Here is a 21,406-nt window from a genome sequence, read left to right on the forward strand (position 1 = left end):
ACTTTGTCCCAGAGAAGCCCCATAAACTCAGGAAACCTATAATTAAACCTACAGAAAGTGGCACATCTTGAAAAGCCTTGTGAAGACAGTGTACTTGGAATACGGATTTGACTGAAGTTAAATTAAATACAAAACCAATCAAGCCCGTGAGAGCTGAATGGCCAACAGCACCATCAGCTTGGATTAATACAGACACTGTGAGAGCTTTGGTCCCCTACGTTCTACCAGAAGAAAGCAGGCTGAGAAAGTTACTTAGCTTCCAATGCAGGGGTATCCTGCAATGTTCTCTTTTTGTGACCCAAGAGAATAATGGGGAAAAAGGAACCTCTAAGAGAGCAGAACCAAGGGCCACGAAGAACAATGGACTCAGGACTATACCCAGGGATCAATCAAAAGCTATTAGATGAGAGGGACCCCCCACCCTCAGGGCAGGGGAGCTAGGAAACATCCTCAGAAAAGTTTCGGAATTGGTGTGGACCAGTGACTTCAGGAGCCTCTTGCTGTTCTCCCTGAAAGGGGATGTTTTATCACAGTGGTCCGTCCTGCTCCACGTTGTCCACTGGGATTTGGAAGGCAGAGAACTTGGAATTTTAGTGCATGGGACTCCAGATTAAGTGACGCCACATTGCAACTGATGCAAATCACGATGTTCTACATTTCAGGCCTAATGTTACAACTGGGCAAGACTTTTGGAGTGACCTGGAGTAAGGTGGAGTGAATCTGAATAAAACCAATGTTTGTAAATGCAGGTGTTATTCACCATACATCCACAGATCCTTTCAGTCTCTCTTCCTTTGCCGTGACCTCACTAGCAGCAGAGTACGTTCCCCTTCCTGCTGCCGTGGACGTGGCCATGTGCTTTGCCTTGACCGATGGACTGTGAGTGTGTGTAGCACATGCTACGTGAGCCCACAGGTTTGGAACGTCCTGGCAGGCTGTGGCGGGCACCTGGGGCATACCCGAACCCAGTCCAGGACCTACAGCAGAACCACTTTCGCCACCCTGCAAAGGCGTACGTGAGGAATACATTTTATTAAATGATAACGATATCTGGGGGTTGTTATGGCAGCGTGATTACAGGAAGACACAACGACAGCATCACGCCATTTCCTTCCACACCTTCGCCTTTCCACGTATTCCTCTATCTCCTTCGAAACCCACTCCAGACGGCAACGCCTGCGTAAGGTCCTCTCCACGTGGCAGCGGCGTGCTATTCGCTTAGTTCTCTGGGCTCCCACCAGACTTAGCTCCTATCTTTTTGTCGTCACCCATGGGGTAGCAACTTAACCTTTTACCTCTATTGCAGACCCTGTGCCGGGGACTGCTTACTCATGTTTTGCCATCTCCACCCACGGTAGCACCCAGAAAATCATACTTTAAGTGAAGACAGGAAGAAATGGACCTGAGGGAGTGACAGTTCAGTAACCACGGTGTCCGCTAGGAAAGGAGGCTCTGAGACTCGTACAAGCCCTGGCCACCGGGGGGAGCAACAAGCCTTTAGACTGAGAAATCTAAAGAGGCTCAGACCCAGAAAAAGCTGGATGGATTTGTTTTTTCATGTGTTGGAATTCGGAGCCCTCGATTCTGTAGCGAAGCTTGGAGAGGTGGGAAGATGCCTCCCATGTGTGAAGTATTGTGCATTCCTGGGTTAGAACATATTTTCTTTGGGGGTTACTGTGGTTTCTTTTCCTCTTTTCTTTTCTTTTGCTTTTTTCCAGCTTTGGAAGCATCTCATGTTTGCAATAACAATAACAACAACGCAACTATGAGGCTGGCCCAGCAGGAATCAGGAGGGAATGTGTACATGCGGTGGGTGCAGGGGGCGGGAGGAGGAGGGAGGAGAGAAGAAAAGAAAAACACTGTTGCCAGGAGCTTCGAAGAAAAAAAGATGCCATGCACCCCGCGGGGCCAGCATGGGGAGGGGCGGGGGTGCGGGCAGCAACATCTGTTCTGGGTGAGAATCCCAGGGCACGTGGCTGTGTGTGTGTGTATGTGTGCGGGTGCGTGGAAACACCCGGGCACTGTGCTTTGGGAAGCCTGCTCAGGGCTCCAGCCTCCCTGGCCTGAAGCACGGCCCTCCGCGGCGGCCTCTTGCCGTGGGTTAGATCTGCAGCCAAGTTCGTCTGGAGAGGTATGCTGCAGGCTAGGTCGGCTGTGGAAAACAAGCCCGAGAAAAGCCACAAGCGCCTCCTGACCCATTTGAATCTTCCTCCTGCCAAGTTCTCATTACTGATCGTGCATAGGAGGAAAACAATGTATAAGACTGCACAGGCTCTGGGTCCCTCCCGGGAAAACAAGAGGCTCGCTGAGGTTTCCCGGGCTGGGGCGCCATGGTGCGCAAGAGGAGGGGCGGCTGTTTATAAAAAGGGTGCGTGGTTCTAAGTTCTGTTGCTGCTGTCGTCTGTCTATTCTGCTGTATGTTTTTTTCAGTTTGTTAAGTACTCAAAGGCCCATTTTCTCTCTTATTCTTATTACTGTGGTCAATGAAATAGAGGACAAAGAAGGTGGAGGGTTTGTATCCTCTGTGAACGGTGGGCACCTCCTCAAGGGGGAGCCTGGGAAGCAAGGCCAAGGGCAACCCCAAGGGCAGGGCTAGGGCTGAGGCTAGGCCCCTGCCGGCAAACCTCAGATCTGCACTGGGTTTGCCCCTCAGGCCAGGATAGGAGGCCCGGGGGGCTCCTACACTTTGGAAAGGCGGCTTGGGCTGGAGGTCTGGGGGGCCCAGGCTGAGGGTGCAGAGATGAGCGGAGGTCTGCACCTCACCAGCACCTGCTGCAGCTGTGTTCTCGCATCCTGGTCGCTCCCTTGAGACACTGGTGGGAGCACGTGGGATGCGTCACCTGCCTCAGCCTGGCCTCACCTCAGAAGGCTTCTCACAAGGGAGAATAATGATGACAATCCTGTATGTGTGGGTAGCGTCTTAGTGTCTATGAATGCTTTCCCAAGTATTATCGCATTTGAGGGCAAAAGAACATTATAAATCAACCAGGGGAGCTACTTGCCCATGGGCCGTGTGGCCAAGGAGGTATACGGAGCCAGCTTTCTCTCCTCAGTGCATAGCCTTCAAGGGACCGAGGGGACCCGGGGCCGGGGGCCGGTCTCTGCCCAGCCCGAGTGCCAGTCCAGGGCCACGCGAACTGTGGACTCCACAGCAACAACAACGATGGAAAAGCCTCAGTAGAAAAGACGCCTAACGGAGCCATAAGACTCAGGGCCTCCTGGTAATCTTTTTACTCCTCAGGTCAACCCAGTTTCTTTTCCTCTTGGTGACCAAGCTGCGTCCTATGTCTGTTACCCTTCTGTCGGCCCTCTCCGTGGCCTGTGGCGGCCCTGCCCTTCCCACCTCACTCATGCACTCCAAAGGCCTTCGCCCTATGACTGTCACTGCACTGCCCGCAAGGACTCAAGACAGAACAGGGAATAAAACAAAGTCCCACCGTGGGGAACATGGATATCAAGTATAGTAAGTGCTTACTTAATGATGAGAAAGTAGCCGACTTATTTAAAAACACAGGGCAGTGTAAGGCAGCCCAACGTATGGGGGTAGGTAGGGAGTGAGGAAGGACAGCTGTTAACTGCCAAGCCAGTGGTCCGACAGGGGACACTGGGAGGGTGGGGTCGGCCCCTGCGAGGACTTTGGCTTCTGCTCCGAGTGAACTGAGAAATCCCAAAGGGCTTTGGCGGGGGGTGCTTGGACTTCAGCAGCAGTCTAGCAGGACCCGCTGCCTGCTGCGTGGACAGCAGGGGGCGACGCGGTGGGGTCGTGGGGAGACCAGCCAGGTGATTATAGGTCCACCAGGTGAGGGCAGCCGGTGGACCTATTTTAAGGCAGAGCCAGTGGGACTGCCTGGCGGACTGGAAGTGGAGGGCAGGAGCAAGAGAGGAATTAAGGTGACTGCAGGGACTCTGTCCTGCGCCACGGAGACAGGAGAGTCTGCACAGGGAACTGGGGGGCCACGACATGCGAAGCCCTTGCATTCTGAATGCCACTTGCTGCTCCCCAGACTTTCTCTCTGGCCATCGCCACTGCCTCCCCACCCGCCTCGCAGCCAGCAGACCTGTAATCTCTCCCACCCCCTCCGCGCCTCGGCTCTCTGGACTCCCAGCCAGGTTTGCTACCCACAGCCAGTGAGCTTAGTCAAGTCTGAGCCGCATCACAAGTCTTCCCATGGCCACGGCACGGTTTCCCACCCACGTGACTGCCCATCTCACTCCCTGCACTGAGCTGAGAGCACCTCCGAGGGGCGGGCCTGGCTCATTGTGCAAATAAGCCCTACAGGTGCTGACTGCTTAAACTGGGCCTGTGCTTTACTTTTGTAGAATTAAAGTCAAGTTTAAACAATACATCTAATCATAGCAGAGCTGCGATTTAAACTCGTCAGTTAGGAGGCGAAATGTATACCCTTTCTTACACATGCTGTTCGCTGCAATTTCTTAAATCCCTGAAATCAATCCGGAAGTGTTACACACTTCTCTGGCATTCTTCACTGTTGGGTGAGGCAGAACACGGACATAAAAAAATAAAATGAAGAGACTTAATAGAACCCCTTGCTAGCACTCAGTCATTGTAAACAAGCAGGTGTTTAATAAAGTAATTTCACTTACAGGAGTATCTATTTTAGTAGGGTGAACTGGAAACAATTCAAAATCTATGAACTTTCTGAAAGAGCCTGTCTATATGATTATTTAATTAAGGCTTTATGCAGACGACCATGATGCAAATGGTAGGCTGATGCGTGTTCTAGAGAATTTGAGAACAATCTCAGAGAATGGGCTAAGTCACGCGTAGGCTACATTTAGAACACATTTGAGAAGCAGTTAGAAATATTAGTGCAGCAAAGTCCCTATGAGCAGACAGCAGGGGTAGGATTATTTATAGAGATAGCCTGATTACATCTGCTCACTGCTGATTTTTATAACCTCAGCATAATGAGTGGGAAGCATCTGGAAGGCTGGGCAGGTGGAAGAAAAGACGGTTACATGTCTGTGTTTGCAGGCAAGTAATATTTAAGCTGTCTGCAAGCTTGGGCTAGACGTAAAAAATCAAAACAAAGAAAAATCAGGAAAAGCACGGAGTACACCAGAAAAGCGGTGTGGTGGGAGGAGAAAAGGGGACAACGCACGTGGTAAAGAGAATGAACAGGGTGAGAAGGCAGCCCACCCAGGAGGCCCAGGAGACGGAGAAGCAAAATGCAGCGGTTAGAAAGGAAGCCCCCCGGGAGGCTGCAGCATGGTCCCCCGGGGGCTTCAGACAAGCTCAAATTCTCAGGGATGTTGTTAATCTAGATGAGGTTTTACAATTTGCACGGTTGTGCTTTTAATGTTTTATTAAAAAAAAAAAGCAGGGAAAGAAAACAATGGTTTTTGCTTTCAAAATGAAAACCTAGTCCTAATTAACATTTGGAGTTGGGTTCTCAGAGATTCCAGCTGGAGGAGCTGAGGTGGAGCCCGGCACCGAGCGGGACCCTGCACAAGCCCAGAGACGTGCCCGGATTTCAGTCTGTGCAGCCTGCACGAAGCTGGCAGCGGGACTCACAAACAAATCTCCGGGGGATTGGAATTTGGCAGCCCGTGGGCCTGGAGGACAGCTCCAACTTAAGCTAATTTTCAGTTTTTCTCTGGGTTTTAACACGTCCAACACATATTTAGAATCAGATTCACAGGAACCTACACCACCCCGACCAGGAGTGGAATAGCTGTCCCCACTGTGGGCTGCTAGGCCATTGTTCTGTCCACAGCAATGAACCCCTTTTTTAAAACAACCCCTTTCACTCACAAACGCTAAGGAACTTGGCAAGGCAGGAACAGAGAAGTCCGCCCATCCGACCGGCCCTGGGAGAGGCACGGAAGGCCTGATTGTCATTCCCGACTTGTGAAGAGCTAAAACATGGCAAGGGGCAGTTTGGTTGCTGCCGATTATTTAAATGACAAGATATCAATGACCAGGAAAGAAGAGAAGTCGGATAACTTTACGATCACACAGTGCCCAAGCAACCGAGCCGAAATAGAACACTGGGCTTTCTGCCTATAGCTGTGGTTACAAAGATCCGTTTTTCTCTTGTTAATGAGCAATTTAGGAAGACACACGCAGGTGAGTGTTTTTTGAAAGATGAGCCGCAATTCCACCTGGTCACACTTTGAGATTCAAGGCCGGGGCATTTACTAGATAGAAGTAATCTGTGGCAGGTGCTAGAGGGGCACTGCTAAAGCACAGGGACAGAGAGCAATCTCATAGACCAAAACGAGGAGACGAGAAAGGGTGGCCCAGCAGGTTTCGCTCTGCAGCTGAGGGGGCAGGAAAGGAGGGAGGTGTGGAACTGAAGCAGGGATCTTAGTGGCGGTGTGTTCTTTAAGGCCACCGTTGAGAGCTGCCCTCCTCAAGTTCTAAGCCAGCAGGGCTCAGACCTGAGGGGCCACCAGAACCACCTGGAGGACTTTGGAACACGGGTGGCCAGACCCCAGGCCCACAGTCCTGACCCCAATGTCCAGGGTGGAACCTGAGAGTCTGAATTCCTAGCAATCTCCCCGGTGATGCTGCGGCTGCAGGTCAGGGACCACAGCAGCCCTCGAGAACCTGGTTCTCCGCAGGCCCAAGGGTCACCGCGGCCAGGCGGAAGTCCTGGGTCTCGGCGAGCTCCACCGGCTGACTTGCTGGGGTCCTCACGTATCTTACCACTTGCCTGCAGGAGGCCTGAGCCTGGTTTAGCTGCCACAGGGAATACGGGACTTCTGCCCCATCTCACTTCACCTTTTATTAGAGTAAAGGCCCCTCACACTTAGGATTGTGCTGACATTTTGGCCACCTGTGATGGAGCTGCACTAGGTCAGATATGATGGGCTGCAACACTTTTCTCTACCTACCTACCTACATATCTCACGTCTTGTCATAAAAAAGGGGGGGAATCCTAACAAGGGACGAAGCCCTTCCCCAAGAAGGGCCCCACATCAGGAACAAGCCAGTCATCCCTCCTGCTCAGGCACCGCCTCCTCCCACCCTCACCTCTGAGGCCCAGCAGCAAACCCAGGCAAAGCCTGGGAGTGTTGAGAGGCCCTGTCCCAGGCACAGCTCACAGGGCTACCATCTGGAATACAGATAATAAAGGGAGAGGTCCCAGGCAACACCGAAGAAAGAATCCAAGGAATGGCGGAAGCAGATGGAATGAATCAGTGATGGAAGCATTGTTGCTGTCAACTACTAAACTCATAAAGACGACAGAACTGCCCACCTGCGTTTAAGTAAATGCAGCTGGTCCGCCTACGCTAAGCTGGTACCCAGGCCGCCACACCTGGTCTTTCCACTCATAATCCCCTCCTGCACAAATTTTTGTCATTAAGTGACTCTTATGGTAATGATGCATAAAAATCTCTCTCCCGGTTGCTTAAAGAAAACACAAATACATTTACAGTGAAATCTGGCATGCCAGACTTACAGGAAAGAGAATACCAAACCGTCTCCAGTGTTTGAGACGGCAGAAAATCTTCATGGGTGTCACAGAGGTGGCAACGCGTATTCCTTTAACGTGCTTCCAAGACTAAACTGCCTTTCAAATGCTTCCCGTTATCACCTTGTACACAGCCGAACACTTCAGGACGCCCTCACGCAGACTGGCTTCCAGTAATCGCTCGCTCAGTTTAAGCTCTTTGTTTTCTGTTCTGTGCTTACGGGGGGTAGTGGCTGTTCACGCCTCTCCATGTGAACTACTCACCACATGAAAATATTTCCCCGTTCCTCTTTATCCTTCTCTTCTTAGGCTTACAAATTCCAATTCTTTTCATTTTTCCCCAGAGGCATTACCATCAAGCGTTTGATATTACTCTTGTTACCCCCCAATGCTCTCTATTTTCGAATGCTCTGGACACCAGCTCTATTAAGACAGAAGCAGGCCGAAGGTGGGCACAACGGCAGGTCCACACCATGTGGGTTTTCTGTGGGCCCCACTCACACTCACTGCACCTTGGTGCTTTAAGAACAGAGTCGTGTTGCTCTTTACTCAGGACCAGCCATAATTTAAAAATTTCAACTATAATTTAAAAGCAATCTAGCCTTTTCTGGCTTAAGAGAATTTTGGTTTTACCACTGTCTGCCAGATGTTCTTTATCTCTATCCTTGACCTTTCTGACCTTTACTCTATTTCAGGTTTTTCTTCATTTACTAAAGACCTATTGAAAGATGGACCCTTTTCCCCCCAAGATGCAAGCTTTACAATGATCTGAGTGTGGAAACTCATCCCCGCTCAGTGTTTCTCAAAGTGCAGTTGAGAACCACCTGTGCTGACGGACCTGGGGCATCTGTTAAGAAGGTGAATTCTTGGGTGTCACATCAGACTTCCTATGTGAGACGTGAGAGGGAGGGGTGGAATCTAAGAATCTGCGTTTTTTAAGTAAGCACCCCAGCTAGTTCTTAAGCACACTTTAAAAAACGAACACTAGCGGCCAAGGCTACTGCTGGTGTGAAATGAGTGAAGGCCAAGAAACAGCCAGGACCGGTCTTCGCTGTTCAACTGGACAGTCTCCCCCGTTCAGCACAATCCACAGGGATGCCCGTCCAGTGGCCAGCTCCTTAGCCGCCGCCTTAAACTCGGAGGACGTCAGGGGGACTAGAATGGCACGTCGGCTGAAGTTACGTGCCTTCTCCTCCGTCTCTTGGACGTGACATTGGTAATGGAAAGCATGCTCCTTATAAACACAGGACTTGGACTCAGAACTCCTTCTAGCAGAAAAACCACGCCAGCAGGCAGGTAGCCTTTATTGTCTGGCCCCCTTGTCTTTTGAGATGATATAGACTACAATTGCTTTCCTTCCGGTCTTGTGTAAGCTCCTCCTTCCTTGAACATCAGAATGCTTGAGCGGGGGTCCCAAAGAGTCTTCTCAAGCAATCTTTGATCAAACCCTCCTCCAGAGCAGCTCAGTCTCTCACGATCTCAATGTGTGTGCCCGTACGGGTGCACTGCTTGTCTTTTAGGGACAAGTGTGCTTGTCCTTTTTTTCAAAGGAAAAAAGCATTACTTTTCCTTTGAATAACAGAAGTCACTCAGAATTACTGATCCATAGAATTTCGTTAATGTTTATCACGCACGCGGTGTTTACGGCACGTTAATACAAGAAGTACTTGCACAACTTTTATCAGGCTCCGACTCCTAGCTTCGCCTGCCAAGGACTGCCAGGACGGACGCGGCAACACCCACAGCTGACGCCACGTTAGGACAGTGCCGGCCGACTTCCCCAATGCACCCCACCGGTGAGTCAGAAATCCAGGCTCACCAAAAAGGCCCAAATCTGAGCAGGGGCCCTTAAGGGAAGGACACACAGGTGTGCATGGTCATGGTCAAGGTCTGCGTGGAAGGCAAAATCCCCCAGAAATGAGAGCAAGTTGGCTGTTACTCCTGAAAAAAATTAGCATGACCCACACTTCGCTGAGGTGTGGCCTCTCCAGAAGTCCCAAACCACAAGCACATGTCTGTGACTTCACAGTTTCCTGAAGCTGGTAATTGACAAGTTTAAGAGACACATTTTACCCATCAAATTTTAAATCTGAGGAAACACATTTGGAGAAGTCAGCGACGTGCCCAGGAAAACAGGAAGTAAGGAACGGCACTGAGGTTCACCGCCAAGTCCAGCCCCAGATGGCTTTCTGTCTGCTTCTCCATCCCGCCCTCACTGCATCGGCAGGCTTTTTGTTCTCTGCTTCTTCTACATCTTCCCTGCCTTTTTCACTTCCTGTCTTGATTTTTCACACTACTTCCCAGAAGGCTGATCCAATCTTCCAATTCAAGTCAGAGTTCTACCTTCAATCCTCTGTCTCTGCTTATGGGGCCTAGAAGCAGGTCTCGCTGAAGAATTAGGCTTGAGTTTTTCGAACGGGTAAAAAAGTAAACAAAACACATCCGCCCCTTGGGAGTTCACAGGATGGAACCTGCAAACCATCCTTCCTGTTTGAAGGGTGGACTTATCAGGTAATGCTGAAATAATGTGGCAAGTGATGTGACAGGCATTTACACGGTATGTATGAGAACTGGTAAGAGAACTGTCAGCTAATGCTCAGAGAGCCTTCCTTCAAATTCTCTCCCCATAAAGTTTTACTGGAGGCCTCGAGAACGCTAATTAACCACAGCTTCCCGCAGTAAACAATGGAGAGTCATAAAGATATGAACTGGGTATGAGCGGACTCTTTCTTGATTCTTAAGTTTGTTCAGTGAGACCCTGTCCCCACAGTTACTTATATTATTCCTTAAGCAATGTCACTACTAATATGTTATATTATTCAGCAATTTATACACCCTAACATCAGTTATTTTACTTGTTCTCACGGGAGTTCTGGGAGAAAGCCAGTTAGATGCTACACACAGCTAACAAGTGTGAAGTCAGAACTTCAACCTAATTCTCCTGACATCATTCCTCCTCCCTCGTCCGCAAATCTCTTTTAGGATGAAGAGAGGGTCCGAGTAAGAGGCAGCAAAGGAAGGACAAGAGAATCAGGCTCCTGGGGAAAAAGCAGAGTCAAAATGTAGGTCTCCCCCTCTCCCTCTTTCCCTTTTAAACATCCTGCAGGAAGGAGGGGAATCTTTTCTGACCCAAAGGAGGCTGTACGTGTGGCTTTCATCCTCAGCTGTCTTCCCTAGAGAACAAGACGTTCTTTGTTTAAGTGGGACCTAGGATGGTGGTCTTTGGAAAAATTAATCCATGTGATCTTATGAAAAAGGAAGGAAAGGAAGGGAGGAAGCAGGGTAGGAAGGACAGATGAGAGGATAGCACGTACACGGTCTGACCGTGCCATAGTATTCGTGATAGAATGAACGCTCCCTTCAAATGTTCCCCACAAAATGAGAAGTCTCTCCCCTGCTCCTCCCCTCCACCCCTTTCTGTCTCCATGCTGGAAAAAGAGTGCACTTTATTGGACACGCATTTGGCAATAAATATTTGTTTCCTACACAGTTACATAGACGTTTGTATACTTGTCTATAATTTCAGTGGGAACAGGCCTGGGAATGAAAGAACAATTAGGAAACCACTGCAATAACCCAGGTGAGAAACGTTGAGGCCCCAGCCAGGGGTGAGCAGGGCTGCCCATCCAGCCACCTGGTGACTGCCGGCCAAGCAGCCGGCTCCACGTGATCTGTGAGTTACGGGTCTCAAGGAGCGGCCCGTCCCCCTTTCTCCTCCTGTTCTTCTCTTTCCCATCCTCGGAGATTGTGCCTAGTCATGCTGCGGCCACACCAGCAGCTCTGCCCCCTGCTTTCAGCTGCTCTTACTCAGTTCACAAATGCCGCCCTGGGACAAGCATCCGCTCTGGACCACACGTGGCACAATGCTGAAATGCTTTAAATACATCATCACATGAATCCCACATCACAAAGACTTAAAAAAGCTTTGTCGCCTCCCTTTCCCATTACCAATGAAGACAGGAAGGCTCATACCACTCGGCCGACCCAGGACTCGAATCTCCATTTGTTTGGCTCCCAAGCCTTCCTACCAAGCGAGTCGCCATCTTTGCCCATCTGCAACTTACAAAAAACCCAGCAAATACATGGAGTGTTCCGGTCAAGAAGGCCAGCCATGAGAAACAGTGGGAAATCAGAATTTATGGCATGAACAATTCTGGGTTGCACACGTGTGCACACATGTTGCTGAGACGATACGAACACAAGTGACAATGGGCAATGGGATTATCCACACATGCTTTTTTTAGAGAAAGCCTTAGAGCTGTTGTCTAAAGAAATGTGAGAGGCACAGAACAGTGGAGAACTGAAGGTGACATCTCCATGGCAAAGGGGACACAAAGAAAGGCACAAAAGTGACATGAAGCGAGACACGGGCCGGGGTAGTGAGCTAAGGGATTCCCTGTCTCGGGCTCACTGTGAGCCATGAAGGAGGAGGGGCTCTACTCGCTCACAGGCTGGCTGGCTAAGGGGCGCATCTTAGAACTATGCCCGGTATTGGAGAGCAAAAACAGAAACCCCTTTTAGATACCAGGGAACAAAGTGTCTACTTTGAGCTCAGTTTCTGTGCTGCACTTTATAAAACCTCCTGTCTCCCTCCTCGCCCTGCTCGGTTTATCTCGCCTCTGGGTCTGTTTTCCCTCCACCCATCCTTGACACTTTTTGGTTCCCCCTAATACATTTAGCTGACTTTTTCCAGTAAAGAACTAAGTGTCTGCCAAGTTGCCCCTAGAACATGCCAGTTTCTGCCTCTCTCGTCCTCTCTTTGTCGTTCTCGCCCTCTCTCTCTGCATTTCTTCTTCCTTATTTCCTCTGAGTTGTTTCTCCTTATCCTTCCTTGTCTGTTTTCCTTTCCTTTCCTACAATTAGTGAGTCTTTTTTCTTTCCTTCTTTTTTTCACTCCTTGAAGTGATGTTTTCCTCCCCCCAGCCTTTTCTGGGAGACCAGACACAGAATTTTGTTCTTTCAAATCTAGTCTGACCCAGAGAGTCTCAGGAAATACTGCAGAAAAAGTAGAATGTAAAGAATGTTGACCAGAACCATTCCTGGACAAAGAAAGCTTGCAATTAGGGAATCCATAGGCTAGGAGCCTTCTTGTCCGCTCCCACAGTGACTCGAGTCGTGGTTTTTAACTCGAGCAATCTTCAGCATCACCCGGGGCCTTGTCAAAACACAGACTGCTGGGCCCCACACCCGGAGTCTCTGATTCCGTAGGTCTGAGGCAGGGCCTGACAACGTGCATTTCTAGCAGGTTCCTTGGTGACGCCAATTGTGCTGGTCCAGGGGCCACACTCGGAACCACTGAAGTGAGAACACCAAGGGCAGCCAAATGGTCAAGGATCGGCAGCACGTGGTGACAGGCTGGCAGGGGGGTCACAAGAGGGGATGGAGTTTCACTTCTTGTCACATGGACAGAGGGACTCAGGGAAGCCTAGGAAGCCCTGGAATATGGATCCAAAGGATGGGCTGGGGTGCAGTGAGGGGGGAAGGAGAAACAGGGAAGGCTCTCTGTTTAGCCTTCTGGGAAACACCGAAGCCAGCTCCAAGCCCTGTCACCCGCCCTCCCTCTTGTGATCACATATTGAAGCAGCAGAAGGGAATTCTCAGGATCCTTTGATCCCTTCCCAGTCCCCCAGTCGTCCGTCTGTTTATCTCCTGCTTTCCCTGGCCTCCACTTCCCGCTTCTCACCCCTGCCCAGCACATGAGTCAGCCCCGTCCTCCCCGCCCTACCACCGTCTGTTTTTCTAATGATGGCAGAAGATGAGCTATTCTGTTGGCCCACGTCACAGAGCACAGTCCACGCTCGCCCTTCTGCCTGATGCCCTCTCACAGGCTGTTTTATTGGTCTCGTTTCCCTTTGTGGGAAATGCCGCCTTGTCCCCTTCCTTGGCCTCACACATATCCCCGTTTCCCAGAAATGAACCAAGAGAAACAGAGACACAGAGGAATGGAGGGACTCACCCGCGTGTGGGTTGGGTGTGGGGTGGAGGGCAGGGTGCTGGAAAGCAACGGCCATTGAACAGCTCTCTCTAGCACACGGCAGCAACCAGAATGAGCCAAGCATGGCTGCTAAGTGGCTTCATTACTTCCAGTGAGTGACTTGGACCACGACACCCGCTGTGACTGAGACTGGAGTATTTGTCTGTCCCTGGCTGTCCCCAGGGTGAGAGACTTCAATGGCACATGCGTGTGTGGGTCTGTGTGCGCAGTGACCCCTGCTCACCGTGTCAGGACTCCTGGGTCATCCATCTGGATGCGCCTGCCTCATTCATGACCCTTCCTTGCAGCAACTCCTGCTAATCTGGCTCAGGGAGTCACAGTGCCCTCTGGGTCCCTGGGAGGGAGTATCCCCATGTGAAGAAGCAGACAGGATTCCTTGAGGCAGTAAAGGTCTCAGCTGGGTTCCCCAACAGTGGATTGCAGGGATGGAGCACAGAGATGCCTGACTGACCCAGGCAGCTGATGTACATGGGGGGGGCCACCAGGCAAGGAGCCGCAAGGCGAGGGGAGGACCACGTGACCTGAAGAGCAGCGTCCGTCGGGGGCTGTAGCGGCTACTCAGATCCAGCTAACTGTCGCCATGGCTGCCAGACAGTCTTGTTTTTCAAGGGAAAAATCTTTGCACGAAGTGTTTTATATTTATTTTTACTTGGAGTATGTGTGTATGTGTGTGTGAAATGTTTTATATACACATGTGAATTTTATGTGAAAAAGTCCCACTTTTTAAATATGAGCAATCAAAACAAAATTGTTTTTAGACACTGTGTTGGCCAAATAAGCCTGTCTGTGAGCCACCAGTCTGCAAAACCCTGATCTAATTCAGCGCAAACAAGGCCCCATTAGAGAATACCAAAACCATAAATAATTCTGATGTGCTTTTAACTCACTTCTTACTAAGTCATTTAAAATGAAACCCTGGAATTTCGCTGAAAGAAAAGCCAAAATCAGACAGACAGCCTAGGATCTGTAACTGGGATCGTGGAGCTAAAGTTAAGAAATTAAACAAAAGGCAAGGGAGCGGAGAAAGGGAGGGTCTTGAATTGGACAGCCTCACGGCCCTGCGAGTGGAGCAGAGGAGTCTGGGCCGGGTCCGGGGGAGCGGAGGCGACTTACCTCACACGACTGGATGCAGTGGACCAGGACAGGGTTGGGGTGCCACTGGCGCCGCCCGGTGCACACGATGCTCTGGAGGAGGAGGCAGAAGGAGCAAAAACAAAGACACCTGGTCAGTGGGAGAAGGGGCAGATCCTGAGCTCACCCCACCAGTCCAACCCTGTGCCCATGAGCAAGGTCAAGGTTGTCTGGTCTTGCCTGTGGAGCTGCTAGTCCTGCCAATGGCGCCATGGCACAAACTCAGTGGAGGGGACTTCTCATCCTCTTCTTCCTCCTTCTCCCTCCCCAAGGTAGCAACATTTCCAGGGTGGCGGTGTAGGTGTGGTTTAGAAAGGAATCCTCAATATCATAATGAGTTCCAAGTGGTTTAGGCATAATTCTAATTTCATTTGTTTTGACATTTTCAATAACGTTGCAAGAAATTGCAAGATGGCTGTGTTGGTCAGAAAACACTGTGTGTTTTTAATGGCTGAGAAATATAGCTGCACCAGAAGAGCCTTGAGCTAGGAAGGGACCTCAGGGACGCGAGATCAGGAGATGCAAGCGCCCCAACACGCCTGGAGGCTAGCGCGTGCTCTCGGCAGCTCTGTGGGCCCCACTCCTCTCTTCCTCGGAGGAAATAAGAGGGTCTGTGCACTGGATGAAGACGATCAGTGTGAAGCCACCAGGACTCACAACAGCACCAACACGAAGCGGGTGAGTGTGGACACACTCATGTTAGCGCACAGGTCACTTGCTCATTCCCAGCAGCCACTTCCAGGTGCCGATCGAAACAGTTGTCTGGCCTTTGTTAAACAATAAGTCATTTTCACTGAGCTTTTTCCTTTTAATTTTTGTGCTTTAAAATTTCCAGAGATACACTTCAGGAAAAGAGAAGGTCCCACAGGAGGTCTCAAAGAGAAAGGGAGACCCCCTCTACAGCCTGCAACCTACCTGCCCGTTTGCAGACTTCCATGCTCACATTTTAATTTGGAACCATGGGAATTCCGTCCGATAGTAAGAAAAATAACACGCAGGGAGATATGAGCTTTACCCAAGATAGCAGACAGCACCTCTAGGGATTGGAAATTGCACACTCTACAATGCTATGAGTGCCACAGTCAGATTGGAGATGTTTGCGCGTATTAACACAGGGGTGTGTGAAGGTATACTGCAGAGTCACCTCTGAGAACAGGGATCTGCTAGTTCTCCTACTGCCCTAAACGAAACTAAAACTCCTCCTTCGCAGCTTTCCTAAAGGGAAATAAATCCTACAAACCCTAACACGAGTTTTGATACTCTAACCCCCACACTGTGATAGTGGAGAAGGTGCCTCGGCATACGTTATCGCTGCACTCAGAAGGGGGATTATTAAATCAAGTCAGGATAACCGATAAATACGGTAAATGCACCGGGGTGTTTGGCCTCCTGAAAAAGCGAGCTGTTCTGCACCCAACGCCAGGTAAGCAGACTACTTACGCATACACAATGGCTCTGCTACCTAGAAACGATCCATTTATGTTTTAAAGCAGGTACCAGCAGAGCTCTATCACCAGATAATGGTGATGGAAAAATACCGTAACTTGTCCCCTTGGAATACACATCCATGGCAACTTGGATGACTCCCTCCCCTAGCACTGCACCCTGCACCCACGACGCCCCCATTGCTACGCCCATCAGCCCGGCACTCAGTCCAGGCCGCACGTGTCCGCCGCACCAACCCAGCTGCTGCTTCGGAGGGCTCCAGGTCTGCTGGGCGAGGGAGGGATGTCAAGTTCCTCCAATAAAGGGATACCTGGCCTTGAAGCCTCTCATGATGACCATGGCCAGAACTCTCCAGAACACTCGGAACTTGGTGTGTCAGCTTCTCTTACACCCTCCAAACACCCTAGCCGATCCACCCCTTTTATAAATGCAGGGCTGCTGGGTTTTGTTTTTTAAACACTTTAGAAATTCTCAAAATACAAGTCTATTGCAAAGGAAAAACAAGAGGGTGGAAAAGAGTCTATCCTTACTTTCAATTCTTTCTCTCCAATGCTCTTTTCTCCTATTATTCCCAATTTATTTTGTACACCCTTCTATTTTCATGTAACTCCATGTCCTGAGCATGCCATGTATGTTCACAGAATACCACACAAAAGGCAGAGGAGGGCGCACGACCTCCCTCCTGCTCCTGTGCTCACTGCCCAATTTTCTCCCTCCTACTTCTAGTTCTTTTTGGCATCGTTGCAGGGGTAGCCCGTGCGTGTGTGCACACAGATGGGCGAAACCCTTTATTTGCTCCCACGAACGACTGTGACTACACTCTGCGCTCTGGTGCACTGCTGCTGTTTGCCCGTCTAACCTCATTTCACTTCACCACGCCTCCGGGGTTCTGTGCATTTCACGGCAGCTGGGCTGCCGGGTTCTGCGGGCTGCAGAGAATCCCAAAGCCCGGATGTGCCCTAATCTGCTTAACCACATCTACATCGATGGATATCTGGCTCCAACAAAGTCTTTTGTTCCGACAAAGCTTATGCATCAATCATTTCACACACGTGCAAATACACCCACAGAGCAGCATTGACCGTACCCACATCCACTTTTAAATGTTCCATAATTCAGCCTTGAGACTAATTGAGACTGGGCAGCCGTCCTTAATTTCTATGAAAACACAAACGCCTCTGGTCCCTTCTGTGTCACAGACATTCCTAGATTGCAAAACCCTGGAGAATAGGAACTGCCTCCCACTGATATTTTTTTTTTTATCTCAGTGACATAGAGACAAACGATGCTTTATGAGTAACTGTCGACCCTGAATCTGAGGCTGTATCTCTAGGGCTTTCCTTTGTCTTCCGGCCTCTGAAAGCCTCTCGTCCCGTGAGTAAACACATGCATATGCCATTAATTGAACTACTTATTGATCAAAATTGGAGGAAAATGTCCAATGTTTTTCAGGACCTAAGTTTTGCGGGGACATCCATGGTGGTGCGGTGACAAGGGAAGGAAAACGAGAGGGGCTGGCCCCGGTGAGCGTGTTGCTTTAATCACACAAGGGGGCGTTGCACTGGGCGCTCGTGCCGTGGCGGCTCACAGAACAAGCCAACCACAATCTCAGCCCCCAATTTCTACGGCCATGAAATGGGAACCCAAGGACAACCAATCAGTGACAGCCCAGCAATAATTTCCTAAGTTTGCTTCTGCCTCTTCTCTGCAATAAAGTCCTTTCCCGGAGGAGTGCTCCTCTCTACTCTGGTTTGGCATTGCCTTAAAACTCGTAAAACTTTAATATGCCTCAGTTTATCTTTTGACAGCTCAATATGATTTTTTTATTTTCTGGAACATTTTTGACAAATTATAACCATCTACGCTACATTTGAGTGGCTACAGGGAATAACTGAAAGAACAACTTTATATCCTCTGCCCAACCTTATCAATTCTTTAACATTTTTCTGAATCTGCTTCCGTAGTACAATAACTCACTAGGGATTTACTTAATGTCCCCTATATGTGTCCCTCCAGTAGCATTCTCCTTCCTTCCTCCCTGCGGGGTGACGATGATTTTGAATTTTTAAATTACTATGTCTACACGTTTGTGTTTGGTTACAACTGCTCCGTGCTACTGGCACAGTCACTTCTCCGATGAACTGATTCTGCGCGAATGAGTGCCGAGAATGTTTTGAACTTTCACATAATAAAAGGTTCAGAGAAAATCGATTTAACTATTTGAGCCATTAAAGTTGGTTGGGCCGTTAAAAAATTTTTTCAAAGTAAAAAAAAAAAAAAAAAAGGAAGAAAAGAAAGCAGAACAGGAAGAGGGAGGGAAGGAGAGAGAGAGAACACTTAAGGGCTATTAGGACGGTCTGAGGCTGTACGAAGGTTGTTGCCTAGTTAAACGCCTAGTGAAAGGTCACAGGACTGATGGTGAGCCAACATTAAGATCTAACACGAAATTGCTCAATTGGTTTTTTATTCCAATAGTTGCCTGGCCCATCACATCAGACCACAGAGCTCTGCTGCCGCCCATGGTTGTGACAATCTCATTTCTATAGACGCAGCAAGCTAAATGAAATACAGCCTCATTCTGCACATTTCCTCGGGCTCCAGCGCACTGCCCTGGCGTCTGCTTTTCAGTTCCTCTCCGCCCGCCCTCCGAGACCCTCTTATCTAGTAGCAACGAGGGCCCCGGTGCCTGGAGACATCTTCAAACTGAGAGTGAGCAGGTCTATGCTTAAAGCTGATGAAAAAGAAGACCTCCCATGGCTCATGGGACTGAGTGACTTGAGTTCCCACCAATGTGTGGCAGGTGTCACTGGAGCCATTTGACACAACTGTACCCTTCGAGAGGACACTGCGGGGCAGGGGGGGAAGGACTAGGCCGTGAGGAGACAGAAGGGTGGGGAGACTGTTCTGTTGGAAAGCACGGCTCCTGGAAGACACTATCTTTTCTGTTTCTTCCTGCTACTCTCTTCCTCTTAAAACATCCTGTTTTTATTTCAGTCATTATTAATCCTTTAGGGACCGATTTTGGAAAACAGAGCCAGAAATTATAAGATTTGTTTTGACGGAGCAATCCTGTTGAAAAACTGGGGAGCTGAGAAAGGGATTTCACGTGGTGCCCAGAATCTTTGCAAACCTGACGTGTGCGGCCACAGGACAATCTCATTAATGTGGACCACACTATATTAATTTGGACTTCACAATTGTAATGTCCTAAAAAAAAGGAAAAACATTGCTTCTAAAAAATAGATTTATGAAGCAAACAACTAAGGGAAATAGGATGTTATGGTGAATGCTTTTGTACTTCAGAAAGAAACACTTCCAAATTCAAGTTAGAAAAACTCATTTATGTGCACGCAATTGCCACATTTTGTGTAGAGAAGAATATCTCCATGAAATTGGGTTCCTCGAGGACCACTTCTGCACATCGCAAGTCAAAACCTTAATTTTTCTATCTTAAGTAGAGAGGCCACGAGAGCTGATGAGATGTTCTCTCGATACAATGGTCATCCATGAAAACCCAGCCTTGCAGAGGCCTGCAGGGGAAATCAGGGTGCCCTGTGGGGCCGGGGCCGTTCCCTTCTCGGGCTCTCTGGTTTTATCCAGCAGCCACATCCCGAGCAGAGGACAACACGAGTCCCATATTGAGGAGATCTGGGGATCAGAGGACGACACCATTCCTGCCCTCGAGTATCTTACAGTTTTAGCGTTAGAATGACAGAAAGGAGAGAAGAAAAGAATGAAGAGGACGAGAAAAGCACCGAGTGCTCCCAGAAAAAGTCCCAGCAGCTCCTGCACCCCTGAGGTCAGGCACCCGGGTGTGCAGGAGGGCAGCCTGGCAGGAGGCCCTTGCTTCTGGGCACAGCAGCGGCACTGATGGGACCTCTGGCTGTGTCCTGCCGGTCCCGCCTACCCGATCCCACTGCTCAGTCACCCTGACTGGCAGGCACTTATTGGACTGCCGGGAGCCCTTCTGCCTGGCGTCCTCTTCTCTACCAGGCCATTTCTCTGCAGACGCCATCACCTCGGAAAGGTGTGAGGTGATCTCTGTGTGGTGGGTGAGGGACAGAGACACCATACGACAAGCAAGGCCCCTGAAGTCCACATGAGAGTTTCAACCCCGGCCTTTTGTTTCCCACACCCAGCACACCCTCGCAACATTGAAAAATAATGGCGTATTTTCATCTTCACTCTCTTCTCTCTCACAGCCAAAGCTGTTGGAAATTGCTTCTTCAGCCAGAGGAGTTCCAGGAGACACTCTAGGATAATTGGAATTAACTATTGAGCTAACGCTTGGGGTTTTTTTTGTTTTTTGTTTTTTTTTTTTTGGCATAGAGACTATGGATTTGGCAATTCAGAAACAACGTACTCAGCTCCTTTGGTCATTCTCTGTTTTCAATTTTATTTGTCTTTTCCTAATTCATCTTTCTTTTTACATCCTTTCTTTTGTTTTTACTCATTTCTTTGGTTTATCCTAGTTTTCCTGTCCTTTTCTTAAAATGAATAAATTTATGAGGGTAACACCGGTTAATAACATTATATAATTTCCAGACATACAACATGCTAATTTGACATGTATGTACTCTGCTGCAGGCTCACCACCCGAAGCCTGGTTTCCTTCCTGCCCTATTTTTTACTAGTAGTACTTTTTCTCTCTTAATCCTCTTCCTGCATTATTATTCTTTTGGTCGCAGAGTCTTCCTTACGAGGACTTTGCATGGGGGTCATCTTTTTTCTCAAGCTTTTCCTCTTTTTTTCTTCGTGACTTGTAACCCTTCTCTGTAGGAACGACCCCTGTGGTTGTTTGCTTGAAGGGTGTTCTGAAAGCCTCTGAAAGTACCCCAGGGGACACGCTGTCTGTTGACATTGCTGCACCCCTGTGACATAAAAAGGCCCCTGTGCTCACCTGGACTCTGATGGGCTCCATCCAGTGCTCCACGGTGTCAGCAGTGACGTTCTCAGGCAGCACCACGGGGTCGCTCGGGGGCACAATGCATGATGGGGAGCACACTGCACCTGAAGGGACAGATTTTAGTCATAGCAGACACTTGAACTTCCCAGATCTCAGTCATTTCCATCCTGGAACCAACAGTTTTGATTTGTCAAGAGCACTCTCTTTCCATGTCATGGGTCACCTTAATCGTGGTTATGGGCTGACACTCATCTTCTATGCACCAGTGAAGATACATCCATGCTGATTGGTGAAGAGCCTCTGTCCCCAAGTTTCCTCTCCATGCCCCAACTGACCCCTCCTCTTTCTGGCCCAGGACATCTTTGGAATCTCTGAATCTCTGCAGGATCCAGCAATTAAGAGATTAAGCAGACTTCCACACCCCACTCCAGAACTCTGGCTAGTCAAAATCTATCCTGGTTGGTCGATGCATTTTAAGTTCATTTA

General features: G+C 49.3%; 1 protein-coding gene across 1 annotated transcript in view; it reads right to left on the reverse strand.

The window, feature by feature from the left end:
• PAPPA2 (pappalysin 2) overlaps positions 1–21,406 on the reverse strand; it is a 207,889-nt gene that overhangs the window by 19,953 nt on the left and 166,530 nt on the right. Inside the window, exons 21-22 of the mRNA XM_024551729.3 lie at positions 20,915–21,024; positions 14,551–14,622 (exon numbers count right to left, since the gene is read on the reverse strand). Of these exons, the coding sequence (XP_024407497.2) occupies positions 14,551–14,622; positions 20,915–21,024 (182 nt within the window). The remainder of the gene's footprint in view (positions 1–14,550; positions 14,623–20,914; positions 21,025–21,406) is intronic.

The sequence above is a fragment of the Desmodus rotundus genome, chromosome 12 (genome assembly GCF_022682495.2).
Source record: "Desmodus rotundus isolate HL8 chromosome 12, HLdesRot8A.1, whole genome shotgun sequence".
Classification (NCBI taxonomy): domain Eukaryota; kingdom Metazoa; phylum Chordata; class Mammalia; order Chiroptera; family Phyllostomidae; genus Desmodus; species Desmodus rotundus.